The sequence below is a fragment of the Astatotilapia calliptera genome, chromosome 7 (genome assembly GCF_964374335.1).
Source record: "Astatotilapia calliptera chromosome 7, fAstCal68.1, whole genome shotgun sequence".
NCBI classification, from domain to species: Eukaryota; Metazoa; Chordata; class Actinopteri; order Cichliformes; family Cichlidae; genus Astatotilapia; species Astatotilapia calliptera.
The window spans coordinates 19,330,497-19,346,352 of NC_137428.1; the positions used below are offsets into that span (position 1 = coordinate 19,330,497).

At 40.9% G+C, this 15,856-nt stretch overlaps 1 protein-coding gene across 1 annotated transcript in view; it reads right to left on the reverse strand.

Annotated features, from left to right (window-relative positions):
- Positions 1-15,856, reverse strand: part of col27a1a (collagen, type XXVII, alpha 1a) — a 65,500-nt gene that overhangs the window by 15,247 nt on the left and 34,397 nt on the right. The window contains exons 13-28 of the mRNA XM_026173433.2: positions 14,326-14,379; positions 12,190-12,234; positions 9,605-9,658; positions 9,346-9,390; positions 8,417-8,470; positions 7,987-8,040; positions 6,397-6,450; positions 6,258-6,311; positions 5,599-5,652; positions 5,396-5,440; positions 3,506-3,559; positions 3,342-3,386; positions 3,204-3,257; positions 3,056-3,109; positions 1,016-1,069; positions 313-366 (exon numbers count right to left, since the gene is read on the reverse strand). Of these exons, the coding sequence (XP_026029218.2) occupies positions 313-366; positions 1,016-1,069; positions 3,056-3,109; positions 3,204-3,257; positions 3,342-3,386; positions 3,506-3,559; positions 5,396-5,440; positions 5,599-5,652; positions 6,258-6,311; positions 6,397-6,450; positions 7,987-8,040; positions 8,417-8,470; positions 9,346-9,390; positions 9,605-9,658; positions 12,190-12,234; positions 14,326-14,379 (828 nt within the window). The remainder of the gene's footprint in view (positions 1-312; positions 367-1,015; positions 1,070-3,055; positions 3,110-3,203; positions 3,258-3,341; positions 3,387-3,505; positions 3,560-5,395; positions 5,441-5,598; positions 5,653-6,257; positions 6,312-6,396; positions 6,451-7,986; positions 8,041-8,416; positions 8,471-9,345; positions 9,391-9,604; positions 9,659-12,189; positions 12,235-14,325; positions 14,380-15,856) is intronic.

Here is a 15,856-nt window from a genome sequence, read left to right on the forward strand (position 1 = left end):
AACTTTGAAACTGCATATGTGTGCAGAAGCACCCGCGTCCTTTAAAACATCTATAACATCAGCTCAGATCCCGCCACACATCACTTCACCTTATTCACCAAACAGCTCTGAAAGCAGTAGCACAGATCTCCTATAAACACACAGCAGAGGATATGCAAAACAGAAAATGGTGTATATACACACTCTTCTGCCAAGTCTATGATCTGTTCTCAAGGCTGGGATCTGTGACACAGTGACTGCAGAACGCCAGTCAACACCTAAGCTGCAAAGAAAAAACCCCCCAACTAAACTCACGTGAACCTTTCGACTTACCCGCAAGCCTTTAGGCCCTCTGGTACCAGTTGGCCCAGTCGCTCCAGGAGGGCCCTGATAAACAAAGGAAAATGGGGGATAAAGAGAAAACAAGGGGGAGGAACAGAGATAAAACAAAGGTTTACACTGACAGACCACAGAGCCCCCTGGCTGTTGACCTTGCAGGGCAGCCTGACCTCGGGAACATACTATAGGGTTTGTTGTTAGATCTGTCACTCACATCAATTAAAGGGTCTGCTCTGGAATCCTGTCCTGCTGCACCCCAAACCCCCCGTATTTATATTTGTTTTGGTGGCTCAGTGGCCCCTGCTTTCAACCAATGATTGGCCCGCTCTGTCAAAGCCGGCCACGGCAAAGAACGGGGGGCAGGGGAAGCTTCTAATTGGTTATAGGTGTTGGGCTTTTGACTGACAGGAGGGTAATGCACATTCGGCGGGAGGCTGCCAGGTTTTATAATGCTCAGAGAAACCTACAGAATGTGGGTAACTAAAATTACTTAAAATATAATCTACGAATGAATGAAATTAAAATACTTTAAAAAAAATAAGAAAAAGTTAATTGATTAATATTTCAAATGTCTATGAAACAGACACTTACTATTGTTAGTAACCACTCACTGTCACCACTATGATTAGAGAGGATCATATACAACTATGAATGAGTAAAAAGAAAGTGCAAAATATGCAAAAGGATGGTGACTTACTGGTCTTCCTTGTGGTCCAGTAGGTCCGGCCTCACCTGGTCCCCCCGGGTGACCCTGGTGTGCAAACATAGATAAACATAAACTCAGTACATCGATTACAACTGATACACATCAGGAAAAAACACAAAAACAACACAAAATGATGATATTCTGACACTTTCACCTATTACAAAGCAAGTTTATTTAAGCAGAAAGGTGTTGACATAAAGGCCAAACTCATTCTCCAAATTGCACTGAGATGTGTTTGAGGCAATAAATTGTCCATCTTTCACACCCTCATTGGTAGTTCAAACATACATCTGGAGAAAAGCTCTGTCCGCTGGAAAATACGTTTTATGTAACGATGAAAGAGAAAGCGGAACAGAAAGAAAATAGACAGCATGAGGTGATGATTTTATGTAGGAAAACATACTACTTTTGGCTGCTTTTCTCTCTCTCTTATTTTTTTTTTTTTTATAGTAGCTCGTTTTTGGCCAGGCCATTTGTAAAAGCATAACTATATAATGGGGAGTACTTCAGTCAGAACTACTCAAGACAGCCGAGTGCAATAAAAATCTATCCAATACACAAACTTATAGCACAGTAGGCGGTTCTGATGTCATGCAGGAATAAAACAAAGAAGCCTACAGTATGAGCACTCTGTTAGTGACTATAGATGTCTGCTGGTCAGCTCCCCTCACATTGTATGATGCAGACTTTTCCAGAGGGTCTGTTTCTGTTTTGTAGCTGGCCAACACAGAACTTCCTTGTGAGTGAGTATGTGTGTGTGTGGTGAAGTCCTCTGAGAAATCTAACTGGCTGTCAGCCAGCAGGAAAACCTTCTCTGCTTGAGCAACAATGATGACTAAATTCTTATCCACTCCGGCAAGTCGCATACATTAGACAAGTCCGTAAAAGACCCTACACGATAAAGAGTCGACGAACTCTGTTTGAAAGAGCAGGTTAAGCTAAGTTATCCTTTATTGATCTTCCTCTCAACGCTCAACGCATCCTCAGTATTCAGAGCAGCGTGCAGCCACTGTGTGGAGCTCTAAGCCGGCACCTCAGTCAAATCCCTTTGGGAGAGTTTATCTTGTGATATTTTCGATGGCATTTTGAACTTAGGACCTGAGGCGACAGTACTAACCACTGAGCAGAGATGTCAGACTAATTTTAGTTCCTGGGCCACATACAGACCAATGTGATCTCAAGCGTGCCAGGCCAGTGAAACCATTGCATAACAAACTATAAAAAAAACAAAACATCTCTAAATGTTACCCTTTCTTTTAATATAATGGACTACAATCACTGACAATGAATAAACCGGCCATTTCCCCAGTGACTGTCTCACTCCACTGTCATTATAAAGAAAGGCTACTGTAATAACGTTTAAACTCTGCAAAATCCTACATTGGTTCAGACTGGATTCCTTTGGTGGGCCTGTTCTGGCCTGCGGTCTGTATGTTTGACACCCCTGGGGTAAAAGAAAGTGCACAACACTGAGGGAATTACTCAGAGGTCCTGCAGACGGTAGAGAAATTATCAAGCGATGTCTGAAAAAAAAAACAATATCCTCTTTCTATTTTTGTGTTTTCTTTTGAAAAATTTCCAGCAGGACTGTCAGCACTTTTCTGACCATTAATACCATCACAGAGGTAAAATATCACAACGGATTCACTGGAATTATTTCCACCTTTGTTTGAATGAATATTATAAGCTCTGTTCCCCAGTTAAAGCCCTCTTGTCAATTGCCAAACCACTGCTTAGAATACAGGGTTTAAAGCTGCCTGAACTGTGACGACTGAGCTGTGCTTTGAGGAAAAAAAACCAACATATTCTGTCATATTCTTGTGGTACATGTGTGCTTAATCCCTCACAGCACTATATTCCCATGGGAATAACAGACACAGTTTAATCTAAAATGACCATTTCTTAGGATTTTTAACAAAGACAAGATACCTTCTTTGGAAATGTAATCTTGAGGTCACGTTTTAACAGACTCAAACGTCATTCTTTCTCAGTGTGAAAGCCCTCCACACTCTAGCTGTCATTCTGTCTTACCGTTGGTCCCTTTTCTCCAGGTGGTCCAGGAAGGCCCATCTCCCCTCGATCTCCCTAAAATTGCACAAGTCCAGTGTTTTCTCTTCAACGTGATCTTGTAAAGACTATTGAAATAAATTCATGGGAAAAAACCCCCGCAAATTATTACCTTCTCTCCTGCCAGTCCCGCCTCTCCCACAGGTCCAATGAAGCCCACCAAGCCCTGAAACATGTTGAATGGATGAATTAATAGATGTTTGAATTAATGAATTGGTAAAAAGCAGCCAAGCCGCCAAGGGTTTCTTACTCTCTCTCCCATGGGTCCAACTTTTCCAGTGATGCCGGCCTCTCCCTGCAGAGAGAAATATGCAATTACTTAAAAGATTAGAATAATGAATTTAATGTTCTTCAATGTATTTTGCCAAAAAAGCAATAAAAAAAAAATCATAAATAAAAGTGGGTTTTTTTCACCTTAACTCCCTCTGTACCGAGTATCCCAGGGAATCCTTGCCTGCCCATTCTACCCTGAAAGATTTTAGCACAGGATGATGAATAATGAGGGATGCACTTGCCAGTGAACGCATCATTAATGTTAATCCCAGATTCTCAGCAAGGATAAAAGATCTTTTTCCTGTGAGATGACAGCTTGAGGAGAGAAGCGGGAAACGGTCGGTTCACCGTGCATGTACATATGCAGTGCGGTTTACAGGTATTGCTGACAGTACATTTTGGCGAGCTGTAAAAAAAGTGATAGAATGACTAATGCTCCTCTTGCGCAGACAGTCATTCCTGGGGTTAAGGTGGGTGAAGGTAAGGACGTTTTGGAGGGGGGGGGGACTTTTTTACTGGTAGTACCACCTTCAGGTCAGGAATGCCTGAGCCATAGTTCTTGATTGAGTGACTCAACGGTACCAAAGTTTTACTCAGGTTTGCTCAGCTGCTTATACAACGCAGTGCTGGATAAGGCTCTAAGATACAAAGGGTGAAGACAGATTCTTGCAGTTAATTAGAGATTTCCAAGAATTCTTCTTATCATCTTTTTTAGATTAGAGGAAGATCATTCATTGTGCAGAGAGAGAGAGACAAATGAAGAGCAAATGAGAAGATGAGGGAGAGGATAAAAAAGAGAGAGGCTAATGCAGCGATACAGAGTGTCAGTCTGTGCTGAAGCTGAAAGACAGCTAGCTGATGAGGTGGAGGAGTAGGAGGACCTGCGGCACCTGGCCAGAGATCAATCACAACTCCCGGAGGAGTCGTACGGCGCTTCCCCTCGGAAGGAGCACAAAAAGGAGGTTAGAGTCTGATGCAGGCGAGTGGGTGGGAGGAGGGTGAGTGTGGAGGGAGTTAGGCTGAAAGAAAGTGCAGATGAGTGGAAGAAAGGATGGGATGACAATTACTTAGGTAGCATCTGAGTTTGTTTTGCTGTGAAGTGTAAGCTTGACCAAATATTTATTCTGAAAATAATTTTTTAAAATTTCAGTCATTTCAAAAATATTTTAATAGTCACAATCACAAATCTTATGCTTCTGCAGTGGCCCATTACTGTCTTCAAGCATTTTATGACACCTATAAATCGTTCCACCTATAAACATGGTGATTGCAATTATTGCCCCCTAGTGGCCATGATCAAGAATTGCATGCACCATGAGTAAAATCTCCTGAGGCTACAGGAGGCTGTGTAAGACACAGAACACAAGACTTCTGACTTGTCCAAAGCAAGAAAAACCCACAAAGAGAGCCTACTTTATCACCGTTCATATGCTCTCTAACTGTGGCACAGCGAATGTTGCGCATGCATAAAGCTAAAGCTGTGAAGTTAAAATACGTACGATGGAGCTGGCTGAGAATTAAAAGGAGTAACACATGATTTAAAGCAAGCCACATATTGATCTTGTATAGCTCTTTCTGTCTTTGTGGTTAGGTTACTGTCTACTCTGTAGTAAAAGTTTAACCCTGGGGTGCAAACACCACGCTAATTTAAACAGTAAGTATTAATTTAGTTGATTGTCACGCTTGGGGACAAATTTAGCCTCACATTGCAATGCTTTTCACAGTCTAAGTGATAGCTCTGTCCCTTCCCCTCCCTCTATCTTTGGTGAGGAGCTTACCACAGATAGAAATAGGATGCTTCTGCATGGGATACAATTTAGACAAACATGCTAAATTATACGATACAACTACAGAAACAGGCAATTATAGCCCTTGTTTTTCACTGATCAAACATGCGCACATTGTGTTGTTCTAACTTACGATACTCTGGTGGAAAGTAATGAGCCTTGTTTTATGGCCTACATGAGACCTGACTATCTTTCTCTCGTATCCTCTATTTTCATAGGAGCAGGTGTTTAACCAATAACTCACCTCGAGTCCTGTTAGGCCCGGTGGTCCAATAGGGCCCTCGTCTCCCTGGAAACAGATGATATTGATCTTAGCATGGCTTATGTTTAGGGACATTAAGTGTTTCTTAGCAAAAAATAAATAAAAAATCCTTGTGCCATAAATCTTTGAATGCCTGTCAGGCACAGTGGGGTCATTCTTATGTGGGTGGCGTCTGAGAGTCTTACCTCCAAGCCAGGGATCCCTCGTGGGCCTGGTAAACCTCTAGCCCCTGGTTTTCCCTTGATGGGTAAAAGACAGTAAAACAATTGTAAAAGTAATTGTAGCATTTACATATGTGTTTTGAGCCACAGTAGCAGCACTGTTATGGGGAAAATGATACGGGTCTGTTAGTTAGATTGGATGGACAGCCATAAAAATTTGAGACAGACAACAATGGGCCCCAGAGGATGAATCCTCATGACTCCGGTGTTATCGGACAGTTCCTTGGCCTGTATTTGTATAGCACCACCAGTAGGCAACGGGTGAAGTGTCTTGCCCAAGGACACAACGACCGAGACTGAACCGGCAACCTTCCGATTACAAGGCGAACTGCCAACTCTTGAGCCACCATCTACTGAAACTTTCTCCAGATGATGTTTAGTTTATGATCAAGTATAAGCAAAAGTAATGCTCAAAACTAAAATAAGGCAGTGGTATTACACCTACTTATATAAATATAAAAACATTATCATCATGTGAATATTAGGGGGCTGGCGTTATAATTTAGCTCAAGAGCCACTGTATCTCTCCCAGTGTTGCTGTGGAGCACTAGCCAAGTTCTGTCCCTGTTTTGAATCATGAGTTAGTTTAGGGACTGCTTAGCTTAGATCATGATTTTACTAACCTTTGGTCCTTCAAGGCCGTTCTCTCCTGGTGGTCCCATGTCACCAGGAAAACCCTATCAAGATTAAAAAGGGCATCGATTATTATTCTGTCTGTGAAATACAGACATCAAATGCAACAACAAAGGAGTAAATACAAACCTCAGGGCCCGGAGGTCCGGGGGTACCATCGGGACCTTTCTCTCCTGGCTTTCCCTGTAAAACAGAAAGACTTGAAACAGTTGGATGTGATAAGAAATAAAAACTCATGCTGAAAATGAGATGAGAGGATCAGTGACATTTGCAAATGTCTGTGCATTTGGGACAGCCAGCAGCTGAGTCCTGTACTACGAAGCAGGATTTGGGCTTATCCATGTAACTTCAGTGTTACCACTTGTTTGTCTGTTTTATGAATGTGGTTCACTTATTAATGGGGTGCATTGGCAAGGCAAAAGACCTAACTTTTTCTGGAGCAGGTTATGTTTGAAATGAGCTCAACAGGTACGAAAGCACTGCTCACTGATCAATCAAGTCTCAGCAAGTTGTCCACGTCCTGAACCAGCAATGCTGACCATCACACTACCACCACCATGTTTGATTGTTGGTATGGTGTTATTTATGAAATGCTGTGTTAGTTTTACACCAGATGTAACGGGACTCAAAGCTTCCAAATGGCAAATGTGAGACGAGTCTTTGTGTGTCTTTTTGGTCAGCAGTGGTTTCCTCCTCTCTTTTACAGATGCCATTTTTGCCTAGTCGCTTTCTTATTTTCTAATCATGACCTCTGACCTTAATTGAGGCAAATGAGGCCTAAATGAGTCGTTGATGTGTTCTTGAAGTAATTTTGATCGGCCGGTCACTCCTGGGAAGCTTCACCACTGTTTCAAGTTGTGAATAATGGCACTCACCGTGGTTTACTGGAACCCTTTTCCACTTGACTTTGTTTCTCAGATGTTTCTTTACATCGTGGCATGATGTGCTGCTTTTTAAGATCTACTTAACTTTGTCAGACAGGTTCTGTTTAAGTGATTTCTTGATTCAGCAAGTCTGGCATAATCAGTCCTGGGTGTGGTTAGTAAAGCTGGACTTAACTTCCTGAGAGACTGAAATGCTACTTTCAGCTGCTCCATTATTCACAAGGGATTGCTACAGTGGGTAGCTCCACATGTTTGATTTGGCAGATTTCTTTTACATCTGATGCAACCCTATAAAGGTTTGTGCCTCCTTCTAGGATCAGACTAGGGGTCTCTCACTTGTTAGGCAACTATAGAAACCACTACACTATAGAGCCACTTGACCTGATATAATGCTGGTGACAGTTTCCTGGCAAAGAGCAGCGACTTCCTGGACACTCTAATGGATGCTTGTAAACCTCATGGATAGGAAATTGTTGCATCAGGCCAAGAAATAGTCCTGGACATAACAGGCTATAAAAATAGTTATGTTTACTGTTGATTAACAAAAACCCTACTTTAAACATTAAAGATTACATAATGTGCAGGTTTTGGACCTTTTGACACTGCTGAGCTTGCAGTTTTCAGCTTTCTGCTAAGTTAACTGGTATGTCTGAGTTTTGTTTTCTGGCCAAATTGTTAGCACAAAGGCTATTAAGGAAATAGCTTAAGGACCAATGAAGGCAAAAACAAACAAACAAACAAAAACTAAACTATTGCTTATCTAATTGCTTATCCACATTTTAACAGTTAAATGTATTCCTGGTTTTCATGAATACATTCCCAGACAAGAACTAACCTGTGGTCCCGGTTTCCCACGGATGCCTGGTAAACCTGGGGCCCCCTGGACACCCTGTCCAATACAAACAAAAGTTAAAAACTCAGAGAGACAGTCAGACAGGATCAGAAGCTTAATTTATTTTCTAGCAAAGCAGACATTCGACATGCATGACTCTCTGTTCAAGATTGTGCTATCTCTTGAGGCCACTCTGCTCTGTGATGGATTTGAATTTTGCTTACACACAGAGACAAATGTGGAGGGCGAACACATGAATTTCCTTAAGCTGAACAGCAGACATCTGGAAAAGTCATTTTGCAAAGACAAAGGCTGTGTAACACGAGTGTACTGCAGGTAGCGTTCCGTACGGTGGCTGAGGAGGTCAGAAAGCAGTGAGATAGAGAGCGTGTGCATGTGAGGCGTGCACAACTGTGTTGCAAAGGTGACGTACCTTGTCTCCTTTGAATCCAATCTCCCCTTGCTCTCCAGGAATCCCAATTTCACCCTGACAGAGAGAGAGGAGGAGACGAACACGCATACATAGGTGGATGGATGAGGTATGGACAGAAAAAAAGAAAAAAAAAAAGGAAACCATTAGGGGGGAATGAAATGTTCCACTTTTCCAAATACAAGCTTTTATTTTTTTTTTTAAACAGACAATACTAATTAGCAGTTTACACTTTATGAATATCCACACACAGCGAGTGTTATTTACTGGATTAGCCAACTATTCCATGTGGTGTCAGTATGTATTATGAAAGGCATTGCTGCAGTTTGCCACACCACATGTTTTGCAGGCCGTTCCAGCACAAAACAAATGAGTAATAATGAGTAACTGCAGTAATTACAAATGCAAAGTGAGAAGTGTCCAATAAACCAAATTTCAAACATGAGGCCTCTGATGAAGGTCTTTCAGTCACTTTCAGATTTGACTATTTGTGCTTTACCATCATTAAGGTATTGTGCACTGTTCTGGTTTTAGTAGAGGCAGCCAGATTTTACTGCTGTCCTTAAAAGGCCTTCTAGTTGAACCTCCTTAAATCATCAGTGCTGAGTGGTCTCTTCATGCTGCTGTTTGTTTTAAATTTCAAGGACAATGTCTGTCTACTTTTCTTTCATTTTCTTCAATAGCTTGGCTGGCTGCTTTAAATTAAAATGCTTCCATAATAGATTTCACAAAAATATGCATATGGAAACCTCATCTACACCAATAGAAACAATCCTCAGAGGTTTATATAAGTTAATTTGCAGGTGACACCTAATGAGCATGCTGTTTAAGGCCTAAACTCTGGACAGAAATATCTACGGTAGGATGCAAAAGACTACATATCCATCACATGCTGCTTAAACACAGGTCAATAACAGGAATATTCAGATCACCTTATCACCTTTCAGTCCTGGTTCTCCTGGATTTCCAGGCACCCCCTGGAAAAAGCACCAACAAACTGGTTGAAAGGCACCTCAAAAGCCAAATTCGATCAAAAGTACATCTTTACGGCACATAACTGGTAACTAATCCAAATTCAAAAGCTTAAAATAGGCCTTCTTAAAAATCTCTTGTTTTATTGCATATACAATAACTGATAAAAATAAGACAGTGAAGGCAACAGTTTCTATCTCTATGTGTGTGAGAGATTACCTTCAGTCCATTAGGTCCTGGCGGGCCAATCTGTCCCACAGGTCCCATGTCTCCCTAATGCAAGAAGATGGGATAAACAAGAAACACATTAATAAATAGTGATATCACACGCATAACGAACAAAGATGTGGCCCAGGCCCCATTCATTAATGTAAAAAACACATATACAATAAGAGCGCTCTTTGGGATTGATTAAGAATAAATTCACTGTCTTGCTTCCAGCCTCGCTATCACATCACACACAACATAAAACAATGGATGATAATATATGACTGACACCGGGAAGAATGAATAGATGTTGTGGTCAGAAGCCAAGATTGTGCATCTGAAGCTTAAATCAAAGAGTAGCCTTGGCTTAGTGTTTCAAACATTAGCCCCAGTGAATAATCGACAGAGGATGTTATCAAATATAAGCTGCAAAATTGCACCTCGGAGCAACTCGCTTAATTTGGTATTGTGAGTTAAAAGGCAACCTTCCCCCCAAACTTCTAATCTAATGGAATCTAATACCTGATAATTAAGTCATATCCTGCTGGACTGATCTGTCTCTAAAACAACAAGATCTGCTCTATAGTTTCAGTGCTCTAGTCTCACACTTAAATGTTAATTTCAACGGCATATTTCCTGCTCACAAATAGCTAGAAATGCATGAAGAAACACATTAATCTTACTTTCAATGAATTCTTGTCTATTATTACTCTACCTGAACTCTCACTTGACACTTAGCTGCTCTCTTAAAACAGCAGATTCACTTCTGTATAGACTTTTGTTCCCCACAAATGAACTCTGAAACTGAATTTTGCACATTCGAAAGACACAGATTTGCAGTTTTGGGGTATTCAAGTATTCAAACCCAATGGTCACTAAGAGCAAGGTCCTTATGTATTTTTGTGTGTCTCTGTGTGTGTTTTTGGAGGATGCTGCTGCAATGAGAAATACTTGCCTCCGCTCTGTGCACACATTGAAATCCATCTGTCTAATGCATCTATAACCTGGATTTTGCATTTTAACAACTATAAGACCTTACAAAGGAATCGTATCATTTTTATTTCCCAAGCATAACATCGGATTCTGATTCTGATTCTGATTCATTTGTAGCCTCAAAACTTCAGTTATGCATGATACAATGAGATGCCAAAAGGTTGCCCAGTAACCAGCTAGCAAAAGGCTAAAAAGGCCTGTTTTTGTATTTATGCACATATGAAACCCTATAAAAACATGTCTTGATGCATGCTCAATCATCCAGGTAAGTAAATCGCAAAAGACTGATTCTGTTAATAGCGTTTTGATCATTCAGTGGGCTAGTTTCAGTTTTTGCTCAAATGTACTCTTTATAAGGTTGGGGAAACCTGCAGTAAGCTGAGACTGAAGAAGTCACTTGGATGAGTGACGAAACGTTTCTCCTACTGAAAACGCTACGTCCAGATGGGACTTATTGAAAAAACATCCTATTGCACACCAAACAGCACAGACATGTCAAACAGCATTATAGCATGCACTTGTACTAATAGTGAAAATGCATCATAAACAGTCAGCGTATTGCAAATAAAACACAGAGATGGTGAGATGTGATTACATGTGATGTGAGATGTGATTTCAGCTAATGGAGAAGACTGATAATGAACTCCAGTGATTCCTAGCATAATCATAGACTCGGAAACATCATACTGGTGAAAAACTGCCACAGATGAGGCTTCATGACATCAAAGTAGGTCTTGTTTGTATTTCAGAATGGCAGTCTTTAACACAATGAAATTTGGTTCATTTTTCAACTGTTAAATATAAGCAAAAATAAGAAAAGAGAAACTATCTATTTTGAGTGTATTTCTAAGTGAGAGTCGTTGTCTAGACATTTTCTCTACTTCAGTAGTTGCCAGCCTTCACCCAAAGCTTCTCAGCTTTGGAGTCCCCAAAGAAGAGTGACTGTATATTTTTATCTTTGTAGTGGCGCTCCGTCCCGCTGCTACGTACTGTACATTATGCTGACGGATAAGACGGATAAAGAGGACACAAAGCTCAGACTAGGGCTGTAATCAGAGTCCTTCAATTACAGGCCTACTACCACCACCGGTGGCCTAGAATAGGTCGGGAGGAGTGGCAGCAATGGGTGAAGACGGGACGCAACAAGAGAAACCAGGGAGACATTATAATCATACACAATTATGCGGCTGTCGGGCTGGGCAAGCATGGAGGGCAAGGTGATGGGTGGGTGGGGGGCAGCTCTGTTCTAAAAATAGTTATTAAAAGGGCGCTTCAAGAGGAGGACAAGATGCATTGTTAAGGTCTGTGTGATTGATAAACTGCACACGAGTGCCTTGTTCTTCATGTGAGAAAATAGCAGATATAAACTGCACAATTCAGGCTTTGCACTCACTGTGAAAAAAGCCCTGGCGTCTAAGAACCATCCACATTCACCTAATATCTATATTAAATATATGAATTAGATCCCCACCAAACTGGCAGGCGACATAAATGCAAGCTAATAAAGTTTTCTCCTTTTTCCCCCAGTTTTGCAGGTATATTCAGTTTCATTTAAACATTTGCAGCCGAGATTGTGCACAGAAAACACACAAACTACAACTCACAATAAGTCCAGGAACTCCGTTTGGACCGGGGGCTCCCATGTTACCCTAGTTGGAGAGGAGGAGAGAGAGAGTTAGTGAGATGAAGAGAGAGGGAAAAGGAGCAAGTTTCATGGGTTATTGGCCCTTTTTTAAAACAAACATGCTCAGAAGAGTGGCTCAGTGTTCTTCGCAGCTTATGAGAGGGGGCTGTGTGCATGAATATGTGAGGGGTTTCAGGTAAAAGGGATGTGAGACCATCGTCCCACTGTGGCTTTTTCAAATATGCAGGTTCTACCTCAAAAAAAGAAAGAAAAGAAAGAAAGACAAGAGGACAGAGACTGTATCCTAATTAAGGCCATTAACAGGTTTTACTTTAACCCAGTGAAATATCCAGGAGTTAGTACAGTATACTCATTCAGTGTTAAAGAAAATCTATGTCAGTCATTTTCGACTTTTATTCATAGACAGCATAAAGGTTTAGTGAAAGAAAGTAGTTTCTTTCACTAAACTTTGGAAACGTGAAGCCAATGCAAAAGAGACCTGCTTTCTTTTTAATGGCCAGCAGGGGGCGACTCCACTGGTTGCAAAAAGTCTTCCAGTTGTGTAGAAGTCTATGGGAAAAGAAACCTTGGCTCCCTTGTTCTGTGACCTCAGTAAACACTTTCCTGATGACTTAATGGTGGTTATATTGAAAACACAAAGTTTAATTTGTAACTTATGGAAAATTATAAAGTATGTGCACTGGATAACCTCATTAGCTAATGACAAGTTTCCTATTGCTCATGATGCCCAGTTTTAAAGCACCAACATGGCAACAGCAAAACTGGTGGCATCAAAAGGCAACAACATTAAGCAGTAGGTGATGTCATTGTTTAAATGGTATTTTCTTTTATTTACCACCATCATGAAGTTGACTGTTTTAGCCATGGCCATGGTCATTTTTCTTCAAAGGATTACTTATTTGGTGACTTATGACACCATCACCAACACCATCATCACAGCAAATCTGATGACTTCCCAATAGGCCTCATAGGAGGTTGATGGTACATCCATCTACAGGACATTTCTCCACTGCAGCTACCCACAAACAAATAACAAACTATACATCTACTGATGATAGCTTTCCCTCTGCATTTGAAATTACTGATAGCTCAATGCCCCCCAGAAGCACAGCCTTGTTGAGTCTGACTTTTCCAGTAAGCATCTAAGATTAAATAAGTATATTCTGCTTTTTCCCCCAAACATTTTAAGCTTCATCAAGATTTGAAGACAATCTGCTTGCTTTGCAGGAGTAAAATGCATTAAACATGTCATCACAAGTAAAGACAACAAAGAGTGGAGAAGGAAAAAGCAAAGTATATATAAATATATTTTCATATATTCCATAAGCTTACTGATTATTTCATAATAACATTTGATAAATCTAATGCGTAATCCACTTTGGAAGATGGGTCTTTTTCTCAGGAAGAGAATAAACAGCCCAAAAAAGGATTTATTAGCAGTTCAGCTGCCTGCTCTAAAAGCCTGACTCATTGGAAAAGTCAGAAATGGATAGGTGAAGTGTTTTCTAGAACATAAACCTTAACTTCACTTTTATTATGCGTAGTTCAGTGTGCATCAAGTGTAACTTTTTATGTTTTTGTTCTAGAGTTTTCACTGACGGGCTTATGAAGTCCCAAATTTGTAGGAATATCAAAAATAGTGGAAATGCTACGGTCCAATTATTTGTCTTCCATATGGACGGAGTTACACAGACTGGGTTTTGCTGGTCCGTCATTAATGAATGGGGGGAGTCATCAAAATGGCATCCTGTTACATCATTTACTATTCTTGGATATCGCCTTCTCATGGCTGTGAAGCTATACGTGTGTTGGGACGCAGTTTACAGCGGCGAATAGGAAAAGCTACATTTAATACAGCTTTTTTCCTTTTTCTTTTTCTTTTTTGGAAAATATGTGCCAAGGAAAATGATCTACAGCAGCTGGAGGCATGACACGAAATGAAATGCAATAGCGATGCTTGTCGAGAACAACTTCAAACAAAACCCAAACACGGAGGCAAACTGCTGGACCAACTGAGGATTTAGCCACAAGCACTGTGAAAATGTTACAGTAAACATCAGGTGTGTGTGTGTGGGTAAGTAAGCGTGTGACATACTGGCTCTCCATCTGGCCCAGGTGGTCCTCTCTCCCCAAAGTCACCAGGAAACCCCTGAAAACAGAGAGAGGAACTTTAATGTTGGCGACATACAGCAACTCAAACATAGGTATTCATAAATGTATGTCCTGTTGCTTTTAGTTCAGCTCAGAGACAACTGATTTTTGGGCAACTTGGGGGAAACGCGCAGATGTGAACACAGCATTCAAATTGATTTGGTGAGCAGCTCCTTATAGACACATCCAGAATTTATGGAGGGACACAACTATTCATTATAGGAGTGGTTCTGGCCATGTGATGCCCACTGTAATCTGCCCCCCACCCCCCCACCCCCAAATCCACTGATTCACTAACTGAAGGAACCTGTCATAGCCTGAGCAGGAAGTTTTCAGTTGCTTCTTTATTGGCCAAATGACACATTGAGATAAGCAATGAGAGAGAACCAAAGCAGCACATTTAAGGAAGCAAAAACAAACCAAGAAGCTGAAAGATGGTACAAAGCTCTTCAGAGATAATGATCACTGGAGATGGATGATCGTTCTCTGGAGCGTCATCTCAAGTCTTGTGATCTACTGCTGTAATAAGCATATTTAGTTACAGTCACTTTAGTGCACACAAGGCAATTGTATTTGCATTGATTGTGCAAATACTGATGCAAATAAAAAAAGTGCATTGTAGTTGGGGGAAATATGCCAATGTGAATGGCCTTAACCACGGAGTCAAGTGAACAGAGCACACTTTCACAAATACTGCTGACTGCTGCACAGCCAAGAGTGCTGCTACTGTAATAGTGCGGCAATTATAACAGTTTCACAGAGTCAAATATAGCATTAAATATAAAGTAATTTGAAATATGCGCAAAATAAGAGTATAATGGCTCCATTAAAAGCATTAAATCTATCAGCTGTAGGCTGTGTGTAGCCAACTGTTCTACTGTTCTACCGTAAGCCAAGTAATTACCCTGTCCATTTAGCAGTAACAGGGAAGCTAATCAGAGCTTTGCTAACAGTTGGTGGTTTAGCGCAGAGAAACCACATCTGCATAAAGCAGTAGAGCCAAGGCATTTTAAACCAAACCATTCAGAAAGACTCATAATGGCTAGGTTCTGCTATTCTGGCCTCAATGCATTGCTTCAAAATGCCAATTACTGTTACCTCCTGAAAATGTCAGTTATTTCTGCAAGAGTGGAGATGATTTAGATATACTGCATTTAAATCTCTGTCTATACTTAGAAGCAAATTGTGCTGACTAAACGCAACTCCTTTGCAGGTTGTTTCTTGAAAACGAAATGCCATTTCAACCTCACTTTTAGACAATAATAAATCCCTTTGACTGAGGCTTTCTGAATGTTTCTCCTGAAACTTTGCATCAGGTCAATGAGGCGATCCTAACAGCACTAACTGCTGTAATTGCACATTGTTTCTGTAGCAGGTGGAGTACCATGCTACCTAAAAACGAAGAAGAAGAAGAAAGTAGGGTCATTGTGCAACAGAAGCCTGCTTTATAGTACGATAAAATTGTGAGCGCTGGG